This window comes from Triturus cristatus, chromosome 6 (genome assembly GCF_964204655.1).
Source record: "Triturus cristatus chromosome 6, aTriCri1.1, whole genome shotgun sequence".
Classification (NCBI taxonomy): Eukaryota; Metazoa; Chordata; class Amphibia; order Caudata; family Salamandridae; genus Triturus; species Triturus cristatus.
In genome coordinates, this window is record NC_140589.1 from 870,047,644 (window position 1) to 870,068,973 (window position 21,330).

The following is a 21,330-nucleotide window of genomic DNA, read 5'->3' on the forward strand; positions in this document are numbered from 1 at the left end:
CCAGTGGTCCTCCGGTCCCTCGATCGCGGACTTCAGGGTCCGCTCGCCGCCATCTTGCGCTCCCGGGTCCCGGTCCGGAGCTGTTTCATGCCGCCACTCTGCTTCTCCCTCTCAGCGGTGCACCGCACCGGAGCAGCGGATGCCTGGGACCCTCCGATGCCCAGCGGTACGTTTTCCGAGGGGGTGCAACGTCAGGAAGTGGCCACTTGTCCGGCCCGATCGCGGAGCCCTAGCAAGATGCAGCCGCCATGATAGCCGGCTTGGCCACGCCCCCACTGTACCTCTGGTCATATACTGCTCATGACTAAACCCTAACAAAATGTTGAATGGTGAAAAAACACATATGACAATTGTAGAATATTAACATGAGTGCCGATCAAAAGGCAGAGCTGCAGACTTTTAAGTTTGTGTTAAAACTGGTGTAGAAGGAAGTGTAATAGGTGGTCCTTATCTGCTGCACATGAGCAGTTTCTTCTTCGAAGGAATGATACCAAGGAAGAATGCTGCCCATTTTCCAAACCATTGTCTCCTTATAGAAATCTTGCATTTACTCCTACATGTCTGTGCCAGCAAGAACCATTTGTTCGGAGCTCTAAAGTATTTCAGTGTAGCTTATCCTTACGAACATCTCTCTTCTGTGTTTCCTACAGGTGAAGGTGATGGTACGCATCTGCTCTGCCCTTGGCAGAGAATCATCAGAGTCCAGCGCCTTCTTGAAGGTGGATCCACGCAAGAAACAGATCACTTTGTATGATCCATTGTCCTGCACGGGCCAGAATGCCTTCCCGAAAAGGAGCAGCCAAGTACCGCCAAAGATGTTTGCTTTCGATGCAGTCTTTCCACAGGATGCCTCTCAGGTAGGTTACATGTTACTCAGTGTTTTATCGAAAGGCTGCAAAAGATAGAATAATAAGGGGGTACTATAGACTTAACTCCTAAAATTTCAGAAATTTACTACCATATGGTTGCTCCTAAATTTTGGGCAAATTCCATTTTTATGTGATGTCACAAAGAATTCCAGAATTCCTCATGTAAATTTGCAGCTGCCCCAGTTTCCAAGCAGTACTCCCATGCAAAGGTGTTTCTATATACAAAGGGTGTACCTTTTTGCATGTGTTAATGTAATGCAAAAGTACACATTCATTTGATCCTTTTTTTACTTTATCTTATTACAGAACCAATTTTTCTTCGTAGAGGAACTCCTTCCCCCAAAGCCCTGCTCCCATCAGTTTTAGTGATGTTGCCACCTCATTCCTATCCTGAAATGGTATTCAGTCCTGATCTGATGATGAGTACATTTACAAGAGTTTTCAGAGTTGAAAACAACCTGCAAATTGTTTATGGATGGTATCTTTGTCGGTATTCGCCAACATTTTACTGGTCGGTCCACCCAGGAACAGCCACAAACATGCCCCAGTAGTAGCATTCTCAAATCCCCTCAATGGCTTCATTTTCTTGGGAACAAATCTCATTTTGGAAGGCAAAAATTCACCACTTCTGAGCCTGTGATTCAAGAAGGTGATTTACCCTTACGCTTTTTTATGCTTACTTAAATGTAAAAATGCTTTTGACTGAGCTGAAAGTGCTGCCCACAAATTTAACAAAGTGTATACGTTTTACTGAAGCAAATAAGATTTGTCCACTAAAACGGTGCAATGTGCAGACTCTCAAAGTCATCAGTGTCGGTGTCATAATCTCGGCCAGAGCATAAAGTCTGTAACTGCGAGTTCATGCATGAGCTGCACACAGCACCGATCGCCACAGAGCAAAGGGTGCAGCACTGTGTATATGCTGCCGTCAGCACTCATTTGTTACATGGTCTTCTTCTGTCCTTTGTGCTTGGATGCTGAACTGGATCACGATACGGTCTCATGTCCTCAGCGGCAGCTACTCCGCTGTGGCGGAGAAGCGTCGGCCCCGCTGCCAGCAGCCTCAAAAGTTGAAAAATAAAACGATGATAAAACTGGTTTATTATCGTTTTATTTTTCTTCTAAGGGCAGAGTCTTGGGGGCAGGGCCATGGGGCCGACAGTCTTAGGACGGCCAAACCGACATGCGCCCTAAACTGTCACCAACCTGAACTGCGTTGCCGGGTTAGAGACAGCAGGCACAGGCTCCCAGTCTCCCAGTCTCTCTGGGAGCGTACATCCAGGCTGCTCAGGCCAATCCTGAGGCTGCTCTCATGCTGAGAGCAGCCTCGCGATTGGCCGTAGGGTGGTCTGGGAGCCTGTGTGGAGCCAAAGAGGAGCAGAAGAGCGGCGATGGAGCGGGTGGTAGGTACGTTATTTTTTTTTACAATTGTTATGTATTTTCGTCATTGATCCCCGCCCTTTCACTCTGCCGTGACACCAGCCGCTACTGGATGTCATTAAACTATCTGGGGGTTGAGCAGCCGACTTCGAAATAACATTTGTATAGTTGTATTACACGAGGGACTTTATTATGGGTTCTCTAGATTTAGGTATGGATAGGCCACCGGGCCGGAATCTCTGTTGGTATTACTGAATCTAAATCTGAGGATTACAAATTATTTCCCGAGGAACAATGAATGGAATGTGAATCTGTGGATACAGGGTCCAGATTCACAATTGTCTCCCTTTTTAGGGGGAAAATGACGGACCCAAATCTGCACCCATATACCTCTGGCTGAAGCAAGTGGTAAAATAGGTGTGGGAGCTTTTGGTTGCATTTGCTGTGTGGGTTGATACGAGGCCGGCTGGAGTAGGTGAGGACGAGCGTTTCCTGATAGACTCATGCTGTAGTTAAGCGGCATTTGCCTGCAGCCCCCTCAGCTCTGCTCAAAAGGTCAAGGTGATGCCTCTGGGCCTGGAATTATCAGGTATGGACTTTGCAGACTGGGTAATTGTGGCTTGGATACACTTGGAAGGTTAGAAGGGCCCACAGCGGTGTCGCCCTGAAGCTACAACTCTGATCATCTCGTAAGTCCTGAGGCATCATACCCCCATTCTTTGAATTCTTGCTTAGTTCAATAGAATATGTCGACAATATCAACACCTGTGTCTTTTGGAAAGATTAAGTAGCCCTCCCCCCACACACTTCCAAATACCCTATCATTAGTAAGCCCGTGCTGGCATTTCGTCTTGTCCGAACGGTAATTTTGCATAAAATGCAGTTTCCAGCTATAATACCTACATTAAATCAGTGCTCATTACAGCGAGCTACGTCTGTTTTCTATCCTTGGAATTAAATAGGCATCTTAATATTTTATGCGGCCATAAATCTCGATGCAGCGCTGTTAGATGGTTGCACGAAGCTGGATGGGGTTGTGTAAACCACGGCTGCTTCCAGCTCCCGTTGGTTGCATCAGTGTTGGGATTCATGCAAGGTAAAAAGGCCCCACACTGGCTGTGCTGTGCGCCCGCTCCCTTCCCCGGGGAGCCGGGCGCCATTTCTGCGGCCTTGTGGCGCGGTTTGTTTTGAAACGATCCGGAATGTGCCACAAATAAGCAAACCCGGGGGTTCCCTATGAAAAGGCCTGTCTCCGGGACCCCCGTGGGGATTTCCAGTGAGAAGGCTGAGGTCTCCAGGACCCTCGTGGAGGGCCTGCAATCCAGACTTCTCGTGAATCTGATTTACCTGGTCAAATCTAGGGGAAAAAAAGATTTAAAAAAAAAAAAAATACTTCTTAGTCGCTCCCAGTAATAGAAGACATTTTCGGAATAAATTAGAACCAGCTTTCCCCTATCCCTACCACCAGAGGACTATTTATTTATTCACCCAGGCGCAGCGACCATTTTTTTCAGTGACACTATGAAATAATCTGTGTTCTGCCTATGCACTAATAAGCTCTCCAAAAGCAGCTAATTGTAGCAATATTTCACGGCTTGTCATTGAATTGTGTGATCATTTATGTGGCATGTGAAGGGTGTTTATACTGGAAACAATAGGCCATTTGGAACGATAATGACGCCTTGCTACACCGAGGTGGGGGTGCGTATCGCATATCAAATGATGGATGCAGTGTCATCGAATATTACCCAATATTGCATGTAAGAGACAGCCGAGACAGACTAATAGCTGTATGAAATAATATTGTTTGCCCCTAGAACCAAGGGGGTCATTTAAAAAATGGATGAATGGGCGGTGGTTTGGCAAATGCGTTCCTGAAAATGACTAAGAAATGTGTCTGCATGGATATTTATATAATACAAACAGACCTGCTGTCCATTATTTGGGAGGGGTTAGGGCATTGGAATTTAGGAGACCATATATGTGGTGATTGTACATGCTTGAATTACACATGCATATATAGTTCCATTACATTACAGACAGGGCCACTGGAATTATGCGGAAGGGGATTTCCAAATTATGCTGCTGGATTGACTAAATTATGTGGCCAGAAAAGACAAATTATGTGGCATAGTGTGCCACATTTTTTGTTAGTATTACTTCATTATTTTTTAATTTCTACATATGGTACTACTGTCTGGGCAAATATTTCACCTCATTGACACCACTTTCACTACCAAATACAGAAATAAGCAACTGAAAGATGACCAGTTAGCATTTGCGTAGGGCCTTCCACTGTGCACAAATGCATGTTGCCAAGTTTTTAGTAATGTTTGATCTGTTTAAGCTAGAAGCACATTTCTTGTTGTTGGAGTATGTAGACTGTGCGGAAGATGATGGATTCTGTGGCAAATGCAACAAATACATTACTCTGCGTAAAAACACACTGCCACAGAATCGCATAATTCCATTGTCCCTGTTTATAGATGTATGCATGTATGAGTAATACAAAATATATATATATAGTAATATGATATTAATTACCACTGAGTGTCGGTCTGGGCCATGAATTGAGAGAGGCCTAGCCCTTCGCTCAATAGTGTAATAAATAGCACAGCTGCATTAGGTTTACACCACAATATGTTTTCATGTGCCTTTGTTTGTATTAAATAACATCCATAATGCAAGTGCTTACAATTCTTGCATGCAATCTGTGAGGCAGTACAAAGTGTTTTCACATGTCACATTTGCTGTACTGTAGCAATAAACTTGAATTGGACCGTTGCACTTGAGTAATAAGTACCTTAATTCATGTTTATTAGTACAATTGTTGTAAATAGCTTATGTTATTGGGCCACATTTATTTCTGTGTGTGTGTGCGGGGGGGTTATGTGTAACCCATGCTGTGGAGCACGACTCAGTCCTCATAGTGTGGGTTAACCTTGTCAGAACCAGACAAACACTATCTATGTGAGGACCAGGGCATTGTGAGGACCCAAACCCATAGTGTGTTTAGGTTTTTTCGAGTGAGTGTATCAAAAAACGTAAAAGCGCAGTTTGGTTTGCCTCAGTGCGCTTTATAACCTACCCTACTATCAAAGTGCTTATGGAGTTAGAATAGTAAATACACACTTCGTTACGGTCAACGGCCGGCCTTCATACTAATAGGTATGCTATGTGTTATGTGTGTAATTTTAGCAACAGAGAAAATAGGTCATTTACCCAGAGTTGCAGATGTAAGTCAAGTGCTGAAGCCATGATTAGAACCCGCATCCCAGGTTGGAACGTCATCTATTAGACTACCTCTCTTCACACATGATACTTTTCGTAAATATCTTCAGCCTCTGGTTAACAGCTAGGGTGCTGTGGAAATGACACTCATCAGCAGTGTAACCGTTGATTATTCCCACTAACTAGCTACCATTTACGTACAGTGGAAATTGCTGCTGATATAGTGATAAAGATTGTTTCACCCTTTTACTTGGTATGTTCTAATCATCATATTCATAAATCAACTTTATTTCGGTCATTTGAACCATAAAAGTGCACAAAACAGAACAGTATATATAATTAAAAAACATAATGGAAAATCATCCCATTCATAGCAATAAATAAAATGTCATAAAACATCAATCGTCAAATAGGAGTACCACAAAGCTCAGATAAAACCAATGAAACAAAAACCTCAAAAGACGTCCTAAAAGGAAGCTCGTTAGGGGTCCTCTATGTCCCCCCGGGTTATCAAAGCAGAGAATCAAGCATATTGAGGACAGTCAGTTCTACGATGAAAAGCATGACGATCTATCATAAAAATGAGATCAAATCCATAATAACCACATAGAATCCCTAAAACATCACATAAGAACTGTAGCCCTCTGCTTAGTCAAGCTTACGAATTTCTTATCCAGGCATAATCTCTGCAACGTGGAGACTGTGCACATGTAGGGTGTGGAACCCCCCCTTAAAAATCTCTACACACGTCATGCAGATTTGCAACTTTCTTTGTGAATCAGGCCTTTGTTGCTAGTAGATTTCAACAACAGTGTGTCCCTGGGATTTACCACCTATTATTTGGTGATAAGGTACAGTGGAGGGGCCTGGGAGCTCCTGCTTTCCTTGACCCTGCACATTTTAGATGTTTTCTCAAGGTGGACATATTAAAAAAGGTTGAAGATGAAATAAGGTTTGACTATTGGAAACCCCACTTGGAGGTGCTTCGCTGTAGATTTCTAGGGTGCTAGCAGAAGCATATGTTGTTTTCTTGGTAGAATAATGAAAGACATTACAATGTTTTTAGCTGCTTTATAGACGTTTCATAGTGTATAGAACACAAAAACAAGGCGGGGAGAGGAGAGGATTTCTACCAAGCATATTATAGAGATTTAAGTGATTTTATATAAGCTTGACATACCATTTCTGAGCACTCTGAACCCGTAAAAACACAACATTTAAAAAAAAAAATCAGGAAATATAGTTACAGTGAGCACTGTACATCAAGGGGTGTGTGCAGACGAATATGGCATGTGTCCCGGGGCTACTCTGAGCCAACCGCCAATATTCCTATATAGATTGATGGCAGAAATGTTTACTTTATGAGAATGTTGATCTCTAAGACTGTTGACTCATTAATTTCAGCATTCTTCTTCAGTATACCTTGTGGTCTTAATACATTTGGCAGATAAATTTCCCATGGTACACACTGCTCCAGGCATGAGTCTGGAGAGTATGCGCCTTGCCTCTAATTCATCAGAGCAGGCTTTAGATTTTTAACCCGCCCCCATCTCAACGCACACAGCCTTCATGTGTGTGCAATGGATGGATTTTAAATCACAGACAGAGCTGTAGAAGGGAGCTATGTGTTCCAGAGGCCCACACCATCTGCATCTTTCTTAAACCGTCTGACCACTGTCAGCTTGCCAGGCTGTGGGTGACTGACACAGGTGGCAACGAGAAGATTTGGTTGCAAGGCAATACTTATTACATTACCTGTCTGGGAAAGACACCTACCCATATCCCATATTTTTAAACTGGCCTGCTAGTGCCCTGCAACCGGGTCCTTCCCCATCCATGTGAGACATGGATATCGCACGTCTGTGCCTTCTTCTGTGAGTGAAGGCTGTGAATCCATTTTGTAGTTGGTTCATTCAAGTAGTACCTAAGATGTAGGGTTGGAAAGAGCTGAGGCAGAAGATGTGGATTGCAGAGCTCCTTGAGGATATGCCGGGAACCCTTTGTAGTGGGTCAATACTTTTGGGTGCAGAGCAGAGAAGATACAGGTGCTCTATTAAAGTATTAGGAGCTCCCCCTGACCTTTACTGGTCTATTGAACACTGGAAAGTCTACCCGGCAGGTTAACAGGTCGTGAAGTGGCGCAGTCTCCATTTCTTTTGTGCCCTGGTTTTAGATTGCTCCTAAGATGAGGCTCTGTGCTTCACCCCACCTTCCTGCTAGCCCCTTGTAACAAAGACTTTGCTGGACTGGTCTTAGGGTATTAAGCTAAAAGGAGAGAACTGACCATAACCAGTGTCAGAACTGAATGTTGGAATACACAAATACTTTCTGTAACTTTAGTATAAAGTGGGACAGAAACTTCTAGCCGGTGTACCAAGGTTTCTTTACCAGAAGCAATGGTTCCACACCAGCGGCAACCAAGTGGGTCTTTTGAGCTCCAGTTTCGGTGTGTTCATGAGCAAAGTTCCATGCCAGATTCAGGACCAGACCATGGGAAAGTTTGACAGCCTGCCAGGACAATCTGCCTCAAAGCATGCCTGGAAAGAAGGAGGTGGCAGATCGATGAGGAGCAGCATTGGAGGTTTCCTTGCATGAGGAAGATGCTGCAGAGAAAAGAATGACAGCGGTGGACCTAAAAGGTGGCAAACTGCGATACCACAGCAGCCCGGTGAAGACCTGCACATCTCCCGATGACAAATGATATCCAGGTGCCTTCAGGGTGCATGCAACATGTACTGGCCCATGGACGTGCCTAAGATCGAGCAGCCTTCCTGACTTTCTAAGACATGCTTGGTGGGCAAAGTTTACGCCTAGAAGCATGAGGTGCTCATCAACATACAACTTCAGTCAGCTGTTGCACTATGACTAATCTGTGCTAAGGAACAGGTTAGTACCTGGTCATGGACGAGGTAACTAGTTGTCGCCTGACTCACTAACTAGGATGGCATGCTAGCTTTGTTTGGTTTAGAGGCTGCTGTCCGGGTCTGAGGAAGAAACTGTGGAGCTGGACTTGCAGAAACCCTGAGCAGCTTTACTGCTACCCGTCCACCACTGACACTGGCACTGCCTGTGCTCCTCTGACTGAGTGTACATCTGCGCTTCTGCCATGAGCCACAGCCAATGTCTGCGTGGCCAGAGAGAAAGTCCTGCTCAGTGGGCCTTGGATTCCACAAGCCACTGGGATTGGTGAAGCCACTCAGTGGCGTAACAAAGGGAGGGTGGGCAGGGTGGTCCGCCCCAGTCGGCAGAAGTTTTGGGGGCGGCAGATCCCCCTCCTACCTGCAGCCATCAGGGCAGTAAGCACAGGGATCACCAGCACCCCACCCCCGCTCTTACCTTTGGCTGTCACGGGTGGCAAAGGCGGGGACTGCCATGGGCAGCAAAGGTCTTGCTAGCCCACGTACTAGTGACAAACCTCAGGCTTGGTCCTTGTGAACTACTAGTAATGACAGAAAGGTACTGTGTGATTGTAGCACCAGAAGGGGAAAGGGGAAATCTGATATCACGCTGAACTGAGCCACACAAGCTTCACATGCATAACTCCCTTGAGATTTCCCTTGGAAGAGCCATGGGTAAATGAACATTACCACATAATACTTACCTTTAGGAAACAGCTTAGACCAGTGTTTCCCAGACTGCGGGTCCAAGCCAATTTTTGGTTGGTGGCCAACGTCCAGGCAATACATTAAGATGCCTTTGAATTCTGTATTTATCATGTCACATTTGCTGCACTTCAAAGACTCAGATCATGTCTTCTGATGCTTATGTTTTTCAACAGGGAGACTGAAGTTTAGGAACTCCTCTCGCTTTGCAGTCAAGAGAAAGAAAAAATAACATAAATCATGTGACAGTCCTGCTGGGGTACATGAAGTGTGAAAGGAAAGTTGAAGGATGTCATTTTTTCCTAGCACACAACAAAATGTAGCTACCTGTAAATGGACGGTAAACATTCAGCAATTAGGAAAGCAAAATGAAGCACCTTTTTTGCAATTCTGAAGTGTGATGGAAACAAAGATTTTAGTAAGATGAGAACAAAACAGACACTTTCTTTGGTAATGCATGAATAACCAATATCTACTGATACCCAATGTCCACACATTATCATTTGTGTGCATCATAGCTTTATCTATACAACTTTGTCTGTGCAGATTTAGGGACCATTCCAATGGAAAATATGCTGTCTGCAAGTAACCATGCGCAACCACATTTTGCTTTCGTTACATCAAACAAATCACCTGCCTCATGACCTTGAAAATTAGGTTGGTCCTGAAAGTTTATGGTACTAAAAAGTAGGTCGTGGTTCTAAAATGTTTGGGAAGCACTGGTTTAGACTGTACCGCAGATTACCATAGTTACTAGGTACAATCAGGATGCCACTTGTAATGCCCTCTAAGGCTGACTTTCTAATTTTAGCATGCTTCCTCAGTGTGTTACAAATAAAGTACTTTTCCTTCACAAAGTGCTGACTTGGCAGTGCTTTATTACTAATCTTCAGAGGTTTTATTGAGTTATGTGTCTAACCCCTCACCACCTCCCTGAGTAAGCCTTGGACTGCTTTTTTTCTTCAGTGAAGCTGAAGTGCTAAAGGGATTGTGAGGCTGGGTGTGCAGCGGGCCGGAAAAGCAAGCGAGGAGGCCGTATGTAGTGTGCTATAGTAGGGATTTATTGAAGAGTCACAAAGGTAGAACACAAGGTAAACAAGGAGGACGTCCGGGTGCTGGATCCACTCTAGGCCGGCGATGCTGGTTGCGGTCTTCGTCGGCTCCAATGGAGGTTTCGGCGACGTGGAGAATCCACGGAGGGCAGGGAGCAAGAAGAGAAACAAAAGGGACCGTTAGTCCTATCCTTTTCGGAGGATCTTTGCTCCCGTCACCGTCACCCGGGTGTGTGGGGAAGGGGCGGAAAAACGAGACAGTGAGGAAAGGAAGGGACCGGGGGAAAGGAATACGGGGCGGGAAAAAGAAAGGGTGTTCGGTCGGGACGTGAAGGACGAGGCAGGGCACACAGTGCAGTGCTATACAGTTATAATACAGTGCAGGGAACGTAATGCTAAAGAGAAGGGGAATGTATACAAGGACTATACAGGGGACTCCTAGTGAGTAAACTAGTGAGGTTAAAGGCACTCACGCGGTCCGCCGTAACTCTCCCGTTGAGTTACGGCCGCTCTACAGCCACCTCCTGTGGACTCCACCACTCTTCGGTCCACACGTCTGCTTCAGTCGTCTGCTCTCCGTCTCTTGCCTCTTCTCCTTCGCGTCCTCCAGTCCGAGGTTCCTGCCACAAATCTCCGACCCTTCGCACTTCCGGGTTCTCCTTTTTATCCGGTGCTGTCGCTGCCATAGGGGCGGAGCTTCCGGAGTCCGCGATATTTGAGGCTGTCTGACCCGATGTTCTGGTTGGTCTCTGTGGGGAAAGGAAGGGTGTGATTTTCCGGTGTTTTGCTGGCGTCTCAGGTCGAGTCCTTATGGGGGCATTATGAAGCCGGGGATACAGTCCCGGGGCTGGCGAAGGAGGTAAATTCGGGGAAAGACGGTGTTCCGGTTGGGGTTGTCGGGACGCCGTTTCACATCCCCTTCCCCTAGCTGTCCTTCCTGTAGGGGCGGGAGACGTAGGGTATCTCGAAAGGAAATCTGCGTTGCCCTGTTCGGACCCCTTCCTATGTTTGGTGGTGAAGCGGAAGGGCTGTAGGGAGAGAAACCATCGGAGGACTCTGTCGTTCTGGCCTTTGTTCCGGGCCATCCACTCCAGAGGGGCGTGATCCGTGTAGAGGACAAAATCTCTGCCCTCCAGATAATAGCGGAGATGGTCCACTGCCCACTTGATGGCCAGGGCTTCCTTCTCCACCACGGCGTAGTGTTTTTCACGGGGGAACAATTTGCGGCTGACAAACAAAATAGGCCTTTCATTATCTAGGGAATCCTTCTGGGATAGCACCGCCCCTAACCCATGATCAGAGGCGTCTGTTTGTAGGATAAAAGGCCGGCAGAAGTCGGGGGGTACCAAGACAGGACTGGAGGTCAAGGCTTCCTTCAAGTCCGTAAAGGCTTGCCAGGCTTCAGGAGAGGGGTTCCGTAGCTTCTCCTCGGATCGGTTTGATTTTGTTAGCAGGTCCGTCAGGGCTGCTGCTCTTTGGGAAAAGTTTGGTACAAAGCGTCGATAATATCCGAGAAGTCCTAGGAAGGCTCGGAGGTCTTTTTTTGTGTGGGGGAAGGGAAGGGATCGAATAGCGGCTGTTTTGTTTTCTTGGGGTCTTATTAAGCCATCCCCCAGAAGGTACCCCAGATATTTAACGGTTCTCGCCGCCAGGGTTGTTTTGGCGGGGTTGATGGCGAACCCAAAAGACCCTAGAGAGGAGACGACGTCAAAAAGATGTTTCAAATGTTGGGGCCAGCTGTCACTGAAGATGATGATGTCATCCAAATAGGCCCCAGCATACTGTGCGTGGGGTCGTAAAACCTGATTCATAGCGCGCTGAAAGGTGGCGGGGGCGCCATGTAGACCAAAGGGCATAACCAAAAACTGGTACAACCCCTCAGGGGTGGAAAAGGCGGTCTTCTTTTTATCCTGTTCCCTGAGGGGGATTTGCCAATACCCTTTGCATAGGTCCAAGGTCGATATGTACTTTGCTTTGCCTATCCTTTCAATCATTTCATCCACCCGGGGTAAGGGGTAGCTGTCGAAGGTAGAGACCTTGTTGACCTCTCTAAAGTCAATACAAAAACGGACCGATCCATCTGGTTTTGGCACAAGGACGATTGGAGAATTCCAGTCACTCACTGAGGGTTCTATGATTCCCATTTTCTGCATGTCTGCTATCTCTTGTCGTATGACCTCTCGGCGTGCTTCGGGAAGTCTATAGGGCCTTAAGCGGACTATTTTTCCTGGCATGGTCTCTATCGCATGTTCGGTGATGTTGGTTCGGCCAGGAGAGGAGGAGAAGACCGCTTTCAGGGGTGTCAGACAATCCCGTAATTCCTGGGTCTGTACCGGAGCCAGTTCCGGATCTACACAGGAGTCAAAAGAGAGAAGTCGGGGATCGGGGTTTCCGTATAGAACGGGACGGGGTCCTTCCCATTTTTTTAGCAGGTTTACATGGTATATTTGGGAGGTACCGCGGGTAGGGTCTATCTCTACCTCATAGGCAACCGGGGTCACCTGTCGGAGGATGGTGTACGGCCCTTGCCACTGTCCAAGAAGTTTTTGGTCTGATGAGGGCATCATGAGGAGTACCAAGTCGTTGACAGCGAAGACGCGGGACCTGGTACCCTTATCATACTGCTTCTTTTGGTTATCTTGAGCGTTCTCGAGGTTCTGTCTCACTATGTCCCGGACCATAGAGAGGTGGGTTTTCAGGTTCTCAAGGTATTCTGGAAGGGGACGGGTGCGATCCGGTTCAGCCTCCCAGGCCTCCTGTGCCATGTCTAGCAGGGTACGCGGGGGACGCCCGTACAGTAACTCATACGGTGAGTAACCGGTGCTGCTCTGGGGCTTGCAGCGGATGGCGAAGAGGGCCAAGGGCAGCATGTCCTCCCACCTTTTGGCTTCTAGGCCCAAGAGCTTCTTGAGGGTCTGTTTGAGGGTGGCGTTGTAACGCTCCACCAATCCGTCCGTCTGCGGATGATAAGCAGACGTACGGATCTGTTTAATTCCCAGTTCAGCGCACACTCGCTTCATCAAGGCAGAAACGAAAGGTGTGCCCTGATCGGTTAGGATTTCCCGGGGAAACCCTACCCGGGAAAACAGGGAGATCAGGGCTTTGGCTATCGTTTGGGTAGTGGGTTGTCTCAGGGGTATGGCTTCAGGAAAGCGGGTGGCGTAGTCCACTACGACCAGGGCATAGCGACACCCGCTACGGGAGGGCAAGAGTGGTCCTATAATGTCCATCCCTATTCGGCTAAAGGGGACGTCTATGAGAGGGAGGGGTTGCAGTGGCACCCTGGGAGGTCTATGTCGGCTGTTTTTCTGGCATATGATGCATTCCTGACAATAGTTTTTGGTCCTTTGGTACACCCCGGGCCAATAGAATTTCTCTAAAATGGTTTGACTGGTTTTGACGTCGCCAAAATGACCCCCCAGAAGGTGGCTGTGGGCAAGGAAAAGGACTTTGTCCTGGAAGGGACCCGGGACAAGCAACTGGGCGTTCTGTTGGGGCCCACCTTTTCTGTACAGCAGCCCGTTTTTTTTAAAGAAATAGGGACCTACTTGCAAGGGGTCTTCGTGGTCGAGGGCCCTTCCCCAGGCTTCCTGAAGAAGGGGATCCTCCTGTTGGGCTGCTCGGAATTCCCTGTCCGTCTGCCACGGGTGGTCATCAGTAAAGGCGGGATACGCGCTGACGTATTCTTTCCTCTCTTTTCTTTTCTGGCTTCTGGTTTTGTGGGTTTTTGGAACCGTTGCAGGGTAGGTCTGGCCTGGATAAGGAGCGTCCTTCCACCACTGAGACAGGGAGTCGGAGGTGTCCTGGAGAAGCGTAGGCAGTCCTGGATAGTCACTCCCCAGAATGGCTTGTTCGGGGAGAGCGGGGACCAGACCAATAGTGAGGGAGCTCCCGGGGTCGTACCGGTGCTGGATCCGCACCTGGGTAGTGGGGTACTGTTTAGTGTCCCCATGGACACACTGTATGGCAACCACCCCCGTAGGACGGACGGGATGTCCCAGATCTTGAGGTCTCAGGACGCTCTGACGGCAGCCGCTATCGGCAAGGGCCATGAGTTGTTGACCATCGATAGAGACCGGACAATGGAAGACTGGTGGTGTGGTGTCCGGAGGGGTGCAGAGATAGTTCCGGACAAGCCCGACCTCCATAGGTTCTTCCTTCTGCGGGCACATCCGGGCAATGTGACCGAAACCGCCACAGGCATAGCACTGAGGTCCTGGATTAGGGGGACGGACCACAACCGGGGAGGGATACAGGGGGGTTGGTTCTGGTCTTCGGAGGAGAAGGGGCCGGAGAGGCCGTGATGGTCCAGCGTTCGGGGTACGGTGCGGATGCTCCTCTTTGCCCCGCTGGAGTTCCTGTGCCCGGCTGAAGGCCGAGGCTATCTCAACGGCGGTTTCTAGGGTGAGTCTGGAATGTTGTCTCACCCACCGCTGGGTGGCAGGATATAAAGAGTTCAGGAACTGTTCCAAATAGATTTTCTCCAGTATCTCGTCTTTTGTAGAGTTTTCCGACCGGAGCCATCGGTTTGCAAGATCCCTAATTCGGAATGAGAGGGCCCTGGGATTCTCTTGTGGCCTCTCTTTCGCCTGGCGTAGCTTCACTCTATACGTGTCATCGTCGATCCCAAGTCGTTCCAACACACATCTTTTGATATCTGCATACGGGGTGGTGCCCTGTATGTTGGCCTGTTGGTATGCGGCTTGTAGATCGCCTGTGAGAAGGGGTCCCAGATATTGCCCCCAACGGTCCGTTGGCCAGTTGGCTGCTTGGGCAAGACGTTCAAAGTTAGTAAAGAAGTAGTCCGGGTCTTCCCCCGGGACATACTTCTGCTGTACCACCGAAGGGAGGGAGGCTAGTGGTCTCTGCAGACCCAGGACCGTTGTTAGCTTCTCCAGGGTCTCTCCGTGGGTGGTCCCTTGACCCTTCAAGACATCGTGAAGTTGGCCCCTGTCGTCTTCAGCCGTTTTTAGGAACTGCTCCATCAGTTTGGCAAACTGTTCCTGAGACTCCGCCATCTTCTTGACAACGGCCTCCATGCTTCCGGCTGATCCCACTTCTGACACCAAATGTGAGGCTGGGTGTGCAGCGGGCCGGAAAAGCAAGCGAGGAGGCCGTATGTAGTGTGCTATAGTAGGGATTTATTGAAGAGTCACAAAGGTAGAACACAAGGTAAACAAGGAGGACGTCCGGGTGCTGGATCCACTCTAGGCCGGCGATGCTGGTTGCGGTCTTCGTCGGCTCCAATGGAGGTTTCGGCGACGTGGAGAATCCACGGAGGGCAGGGAGCAAGAAGAGAAACAAAAGGGACCGTTAGTCCTATCCTTTTCGGAGGATCTTTGCTCCCGTCACCGTCACCCGGGTGTGTGGGGAAGGGGCGGAAAAACGAGACAGTGAGGAAAGGAAGGGACCGGGGGAAAGGAATACGGGGCGGGAAAAAGAAAGGGTGTTCGGTCGGGACGTGAAGGACGAGGCAGGGCACACAGTGCAGTGCTATACAGTTATAATACAGTGCAGGGAACGTAATGCTAAAGAGAAGGGGAATGTATACAAGGACTATACAGGGGACTCCTAGTGAGTAAACTAGTGAGGTTAAAGGCACTCACGCGGTCCGCCGTAACTCTCCCGTTGAGTTACGGCCGCTCTACAGCCACCTCCTGTGGACTCCACCACTCTTCGGTCCACACGTCTGCTTCAGTCGTCTGCTCTCCGTCTCTTGCCTCTTCTCCTTCGCGTCCTCCAGTCCGAGGTTCCTGCCACAAATCTCCGACCCTTCGCACTTCCGGGTTCTCCTTTTTATCCGGTGCTGTCGCTGCCATAGGGGCGGAGCTTCCGGAGTCCGCGATATTTGAGGCTGTCTGACCCGATGTTCTGGTTGGTCTCTGTGGGGAAAGGAAGGGTGTGATTTTCCGGTGTTTTGCTGGCGTCTCAGGTCGAGTCCTTATGGGGGCATTATGAAGCCGGGGATACAGTCCCGGGGCTGGCGAAGGAGGTAAATTCGGGGAAAGACGGTGTTCCGGTTGGGGTTGTCGGGACGCCGTTTCACAGGGATGTACTTGGTTCTCAGTTTTGGTGTCAATAGTAAGGTCAAGCCACAGGACACCAGTGGTAAAAAACTCTGGTTGACACAATTTGAACCAAGCAGACCCCTGGTAGGCCTAAGACTCTTGTAAAAGTTCTCACACCCTCCTTATTGAAGTGTAAAAGGGTGTCTTGGGTCATAGTCCTCCCTTAGGGCATGATCAGGCTGGGTTGAAGATCCTCTTGTGCTGCAGTAACATCACTCATTCTCTCCTCTCATTTCCACAGGCAGAAGTGTGTGCGGGGACAGTGGCAGAAGTCATCCAGTCTGTGGTGAATGGTGCGGACGGCTGTGTGTTTTGTTTCGGTCATGCCAAACTGGGTGAGTATACTCTTAGATTTCATTGATGCATGGCTTGAAGGTATTAAAACCATCTACACGATGAGCCATGGATGCAATCTTAAACACCCTTAGGGGCTCAGCCCTCGTATTTTGCTTGCAAATTATATTTGGCGGTTAGTACCTTACAGAAATATTTACTTGTTACTATAAATACATAAAACAACATGTGCAATATATAGGCAAATAAAACTGAATACAGGCCTTTTTAGATTAGCTGACATCAGATAATAGAGTCCAAAGACTTAATATTTTATTTCTTTTAAGTGCACAGAAAAGCATGTGAATAAATCTATAAAAGACAGCAAAAATAATGAGCATCAATATACTCTCAGGTGCAGTACTGTGCCTAACGTGCACAATTCAGGATGACCAAATGTTTTTTCAAGCGACAGCCACTAATCAAAAAATGGCGGGTAGGAAATGAAATATATTTAATTTTTAAAGAAACTGAGAAAAGGCTTAACAGAACCCACAAACACATGAATATTAAGAAATATGCCTAAAATCAGAACTTCACTATTTATCAGAAACGTGGAATGTCCCAGGCATGATTTTTTAACCGTTTTGCAATTAACGCTGTGGCATCTAATCAGGAAAGTAACAATTGTTGGGTATAATGTATAGCAGGTTAAAGCCGTATAAAATTAGGAATAAATTGGAAGATGTAATAAGTAAGCTCCTTGTTTAAAAATTAAACCATTCATTGGTTGGCAATATTACCGGATACTACTAGATTAAGGGTTCAATTTCAGACTACTTAGGAAGTGTTTGGTTGAAATCAAAATCCCTACAATTCAGAATTTGAGGAAGACCACATGTGAGTGTGAAATTAGAATATTTTTTTAGCAATATTTCCCTGAAATTAATGTCTATTGACATCTCCTTCCATCATCTCAGTTTACCTTGACAGTTGTGATACGAAATACAACTTTGTAATGATCCTGATACTGTCATCAAATATCTTAACCAATATTTCTTGATTTTGTGGCTTTGTGGATTTTAACTACTGGTGTATTTTCTTTTTCAATCCTTGTTGAAAAATGTGTGAATATCTATTTATTTATTGTGGTTTTCGTGTTAATGACTGCTCCAAAATAAACTGCATTTTGATGTTTGACAAATGCTGTATGTGTGGTCAGGGATCACTTAATAAGAGACGTTGAGGTCTCCAATGGTGACTACAAATAATTGGGTACTACTTCTTGACCCACTATAAATCCACCGAGTCCTCAAAGATAGAGTTAAGAGGCTCAAAAAGATATCATTCGGCGTAAGCACAGCAGACACTCATTACAATGAAGACTGATAATTCAGAAACCTGTGAAAAGCAGAACATTATGGATGGTAGTAAGATCAGGGAAATCATCCAAAAAGTGTTCAAGGTGACTGATGAAGATGGCTAGCATTGCCCGTGACAGGTTTTCAAGGTTTTGGTAAAGGGGATTTATGTTTTCTATTTTGTGTAGTTTATGCAGAAGCATGTTAGACTTTTATCAAAAGCCGTCTGTGAGAAGTTAGTAGGCCAACCAATTCACCAGTCCATACAAGTAGTCAAGTAGTGACAGAAAGATGGAGAATGCAATTTGTTTAAGTGTTGTTTAATGGAAGTTCAAACACCTCGCTTTGCAGCAAAGCTAGCAGCCAGTACTTAAGGGGTGAGGTCACAAGTAACTTGGCCATGGATGACTCAGTTAACAATGACGTTGCAAGAAACTTGTAATAAGCAATGGAGACTGTTATGCTGTTGTGAGAATGGTGGCCCAGTTTGTAACCCATATTGCAGCTATGTGGGGGTCCATGTTGGACATCAGCTATGTCTAATATCTTTCTATGCTTTACACCCTGCGCACTTGCGGCATTATTGTATGTATAACATGAGGCAAGCTGGCAAGGTTACATGGGAAGTTTGTATACTGGGGCTATATGCCAGGTCCAAGAAAAATAGAGTCACGTCCCCATTTCGAGATCTGGGTCTGATAGGGGCGCAGCGATTAATCACGAAGAGTTGGAAGCACAATGCCCCCCCAGAAATAGTCAGCTGGGAAAGATCACCTACGATATGGGCACAGGCAGAAAGCATAACACTGCACACGGAGGAAAAAGCAGGGCTCCGCAAGTATCCGATAGCGCAACACTGGGACAGCATACTCACAACATTCACGCACGGGAATGACAATGACGATGGCAGTGCCCCCCCCCCGACAGTACCTAATTCGAACACTGGAAGCCCCAAGTCAATGGACACGAGGTATCCCTTATTAGTATTGAGACCTATAGCGCAGTCCGTGGCCTGAACCCACTGCTGGGAATCTCCACTAGTCCTCGACCAGCTATCTAGTATGCCAAGTTCCTCACTACCTGCATGAGCCATAGTGCCACCCTGGCGAGCCAACATACTACAATGTACGAGACGCACAAACCCATGCCCAGTCGCGTTATGTTTTTCGATGGCAGTTTGTTCAGCAAGTTATTAGTTTAGTGAATCATACTACCTATGTCTTATTGGCACATTTTGCAGATTTCCTCGTTTTATACTGAGGTGGACATACATTCACAGCCCCCATGTAAAATACTACTGTACATTCCATGCGACAATTGACCGGATTCATGTAAGACGCAATCGCATATCACACTGACGTTATCATCTGTAAATGTGAGAATGGAATGATGCAGTGGGAGAAGAGAGTAGCATGCAACTGGTTACTAGCATAGTACACCTGTAGAGTCGTATACGTACATATAAGTTTTGTAATCATGCTTCTGCTATACACCTCAGCTATATGTACTCTTTTACAATGTTGATCCGTATATGTATGTATGATACCTCGGACGACCTTAGACTGTTACAAAATAAAAAAATGGAATAAAGATATTTAAACAAAAAAATGAGGGAAGCTGGCAAGCAATGGAGCACTGTAGATTAAGGGGAAAAGGATAGTTTAGGATAGTGACCAATAGGATCCGAGGTTCTCTTACAGTTGTGTTCAGAGATTGAAGGAACTGATGGTTCGAACAAAGATGATGAATTGTTCCTAGAAAAGATATGTTTTATGTCGCTTCCTGAATTGGGTCAGTGTTCCATAGCCTTGATGGATAACTTGAGAAGTCCATTTCCTAGTCTTATTTTTTAACAAACTTGACTTCTACACTGTGTTGTCAATAAATAACTTTAAGCTCTTAAGAGGATGCATAGAATTAAGCCGAGCATTTATTGTGACAGTTGCGTAGTCTGTTGCAGTTGGGCTGTGATATATGATTGCATTAATCTGCCATGCATTACAGTCTTGGGAAGCCTAATTTAGACCCTGCTAACCACCATAAGAGACCATCATCACCTTGTATAAAGCTAGTATGGAAACTGCATCAGGTGTATCATGATGCCTTTCTCTCCCATGTTTGCAGGTGTGCAACACAAGCCGCTAACAGCCAGCAGTCAATGTGGACACCCAAAAAGTATCTTGGGGACTCAACACTTTGTCTTAATATCACAAACCTGGTTGCAACAAAACAACTCAATAGTGTTCTTGCAGGGGTTTGGCTTCTGCATCAGGATACAACAGTTGTTTTTTCCTTAAAATCTGAACGTCCATGAAAATGTTTACCAAAGCGACTCTCCTTTTGTAGATTTGTTATGCATGGTAATGAGGCCACTCGTCATCTCTTGCTTTACAAGAAAATTGCCTCGTTTAGTCTCGCTCTTCAAAGCATTTACACTTGGCACTTCCCTGCATACAGATGTATCTCTGCTTAGGGTCCTTGATTTTTCTGTCATGACTTTGTTTAAAGAACAGCAAAAGAATAATACTTTCATTTTCTGCACTGGGAGAATTTAACAAGGCTCGACACTCTGTGATGTGCCTGCCAAGTTTTGCTTAGGTCAGCTCGGAGAAAGCGGGTGAAATGAGGATAGCATAGACATTGTGTCCTGAGATATACCTTTTCTGTCCTAGTAGAGTGAATTGTTAACCAACAAAAGGAATGGTCTATGTGAGAAAGTGGATTATTCGTTAGGGTGGATGGTAGTCTGCCACGAGTAATAAGGGCAGTATTCTTTTTAGGTGTAGTAAAGGTTTGAGTAATTTAAATCTGAGCTCAACCCCTGCTAGCTATGGCACAGAACAGACAGGCTTAATCTAAGAAAATATGTGTGTAGAGCATTCAAAAGTACCAAAGCAGTTACAAAGGTGAAAACACAACACAATAAAAATCACACTTCAATTTATAACAATAGAGACCATTTTAATTAATAAAATGACAAAAATCAAATATGGGGAACCGGAGATAAATGTTCTATGTTTTTAATTACAATAGCACCAAAAAGCGCAAAGTGCCAATCGCAGGCCACTTGTCATGTAGACCAGGACAAAGGTAATAACTGCAAGGAAGCGCATGTCGGATACAAGGAGCAGGTTGGCCGCGGTCAACCTCAGACGTAGAACATTTTCTGGAGAAAAGTAGTCAAATGCGAGTCATCGGCAGGTTATGCTGCTTGCTGCATCTGAAGCATGATCGATGACAGTGGGATGCTAAAGTGTAGGGCCCCGGTGCCGACATCGATATTTCAGGCGCATACTTCGCGAAGGTGGCAAAGGTCCCAGAGGTCAAAGTCTGAAGTCTCTGCCCAGCTTGGATTCTGCTGAACATCTGTCCGTGTGAATCCCTTTACGTTCGGGCCTAGAAACTTTTCCTAAAGTTGGATCCCTTCACCGGGGCAAACCAGAAAGTTGAGGCCAACCAGCAATTCAATGGCTGCGGCTGCAGTGACCACCCCC

The 21,330-nt window shown here is 46.5% G+C and overlaps 1 protein-coding gene across 1 annotated transcript in view; it reads left to right on the forward strand.

Moving 5' to 3' along the window:
• KIF26B (kinesin family member 26B) overlaps nucleotides 1-21,330 on the forward strand; it is a 699,050-nt gene that overhangs the window by 564,289 nt on the left and 113,431 nt on the right. The window contains exons 6-7 of the mRNA XM_085611462.1: nucleotides 651-857; nucleotides 16,444-16,537. Coding sequence (XP_085467588.1) covers nucleotides 651-857; nucleotides 16,444-16,537 — 301 coding nt within the window. The remainder of the gene's footprint in view (nucleotides 1-650; nucleotides 858-16,443; nucleotides 16,538-21,330) is intronic.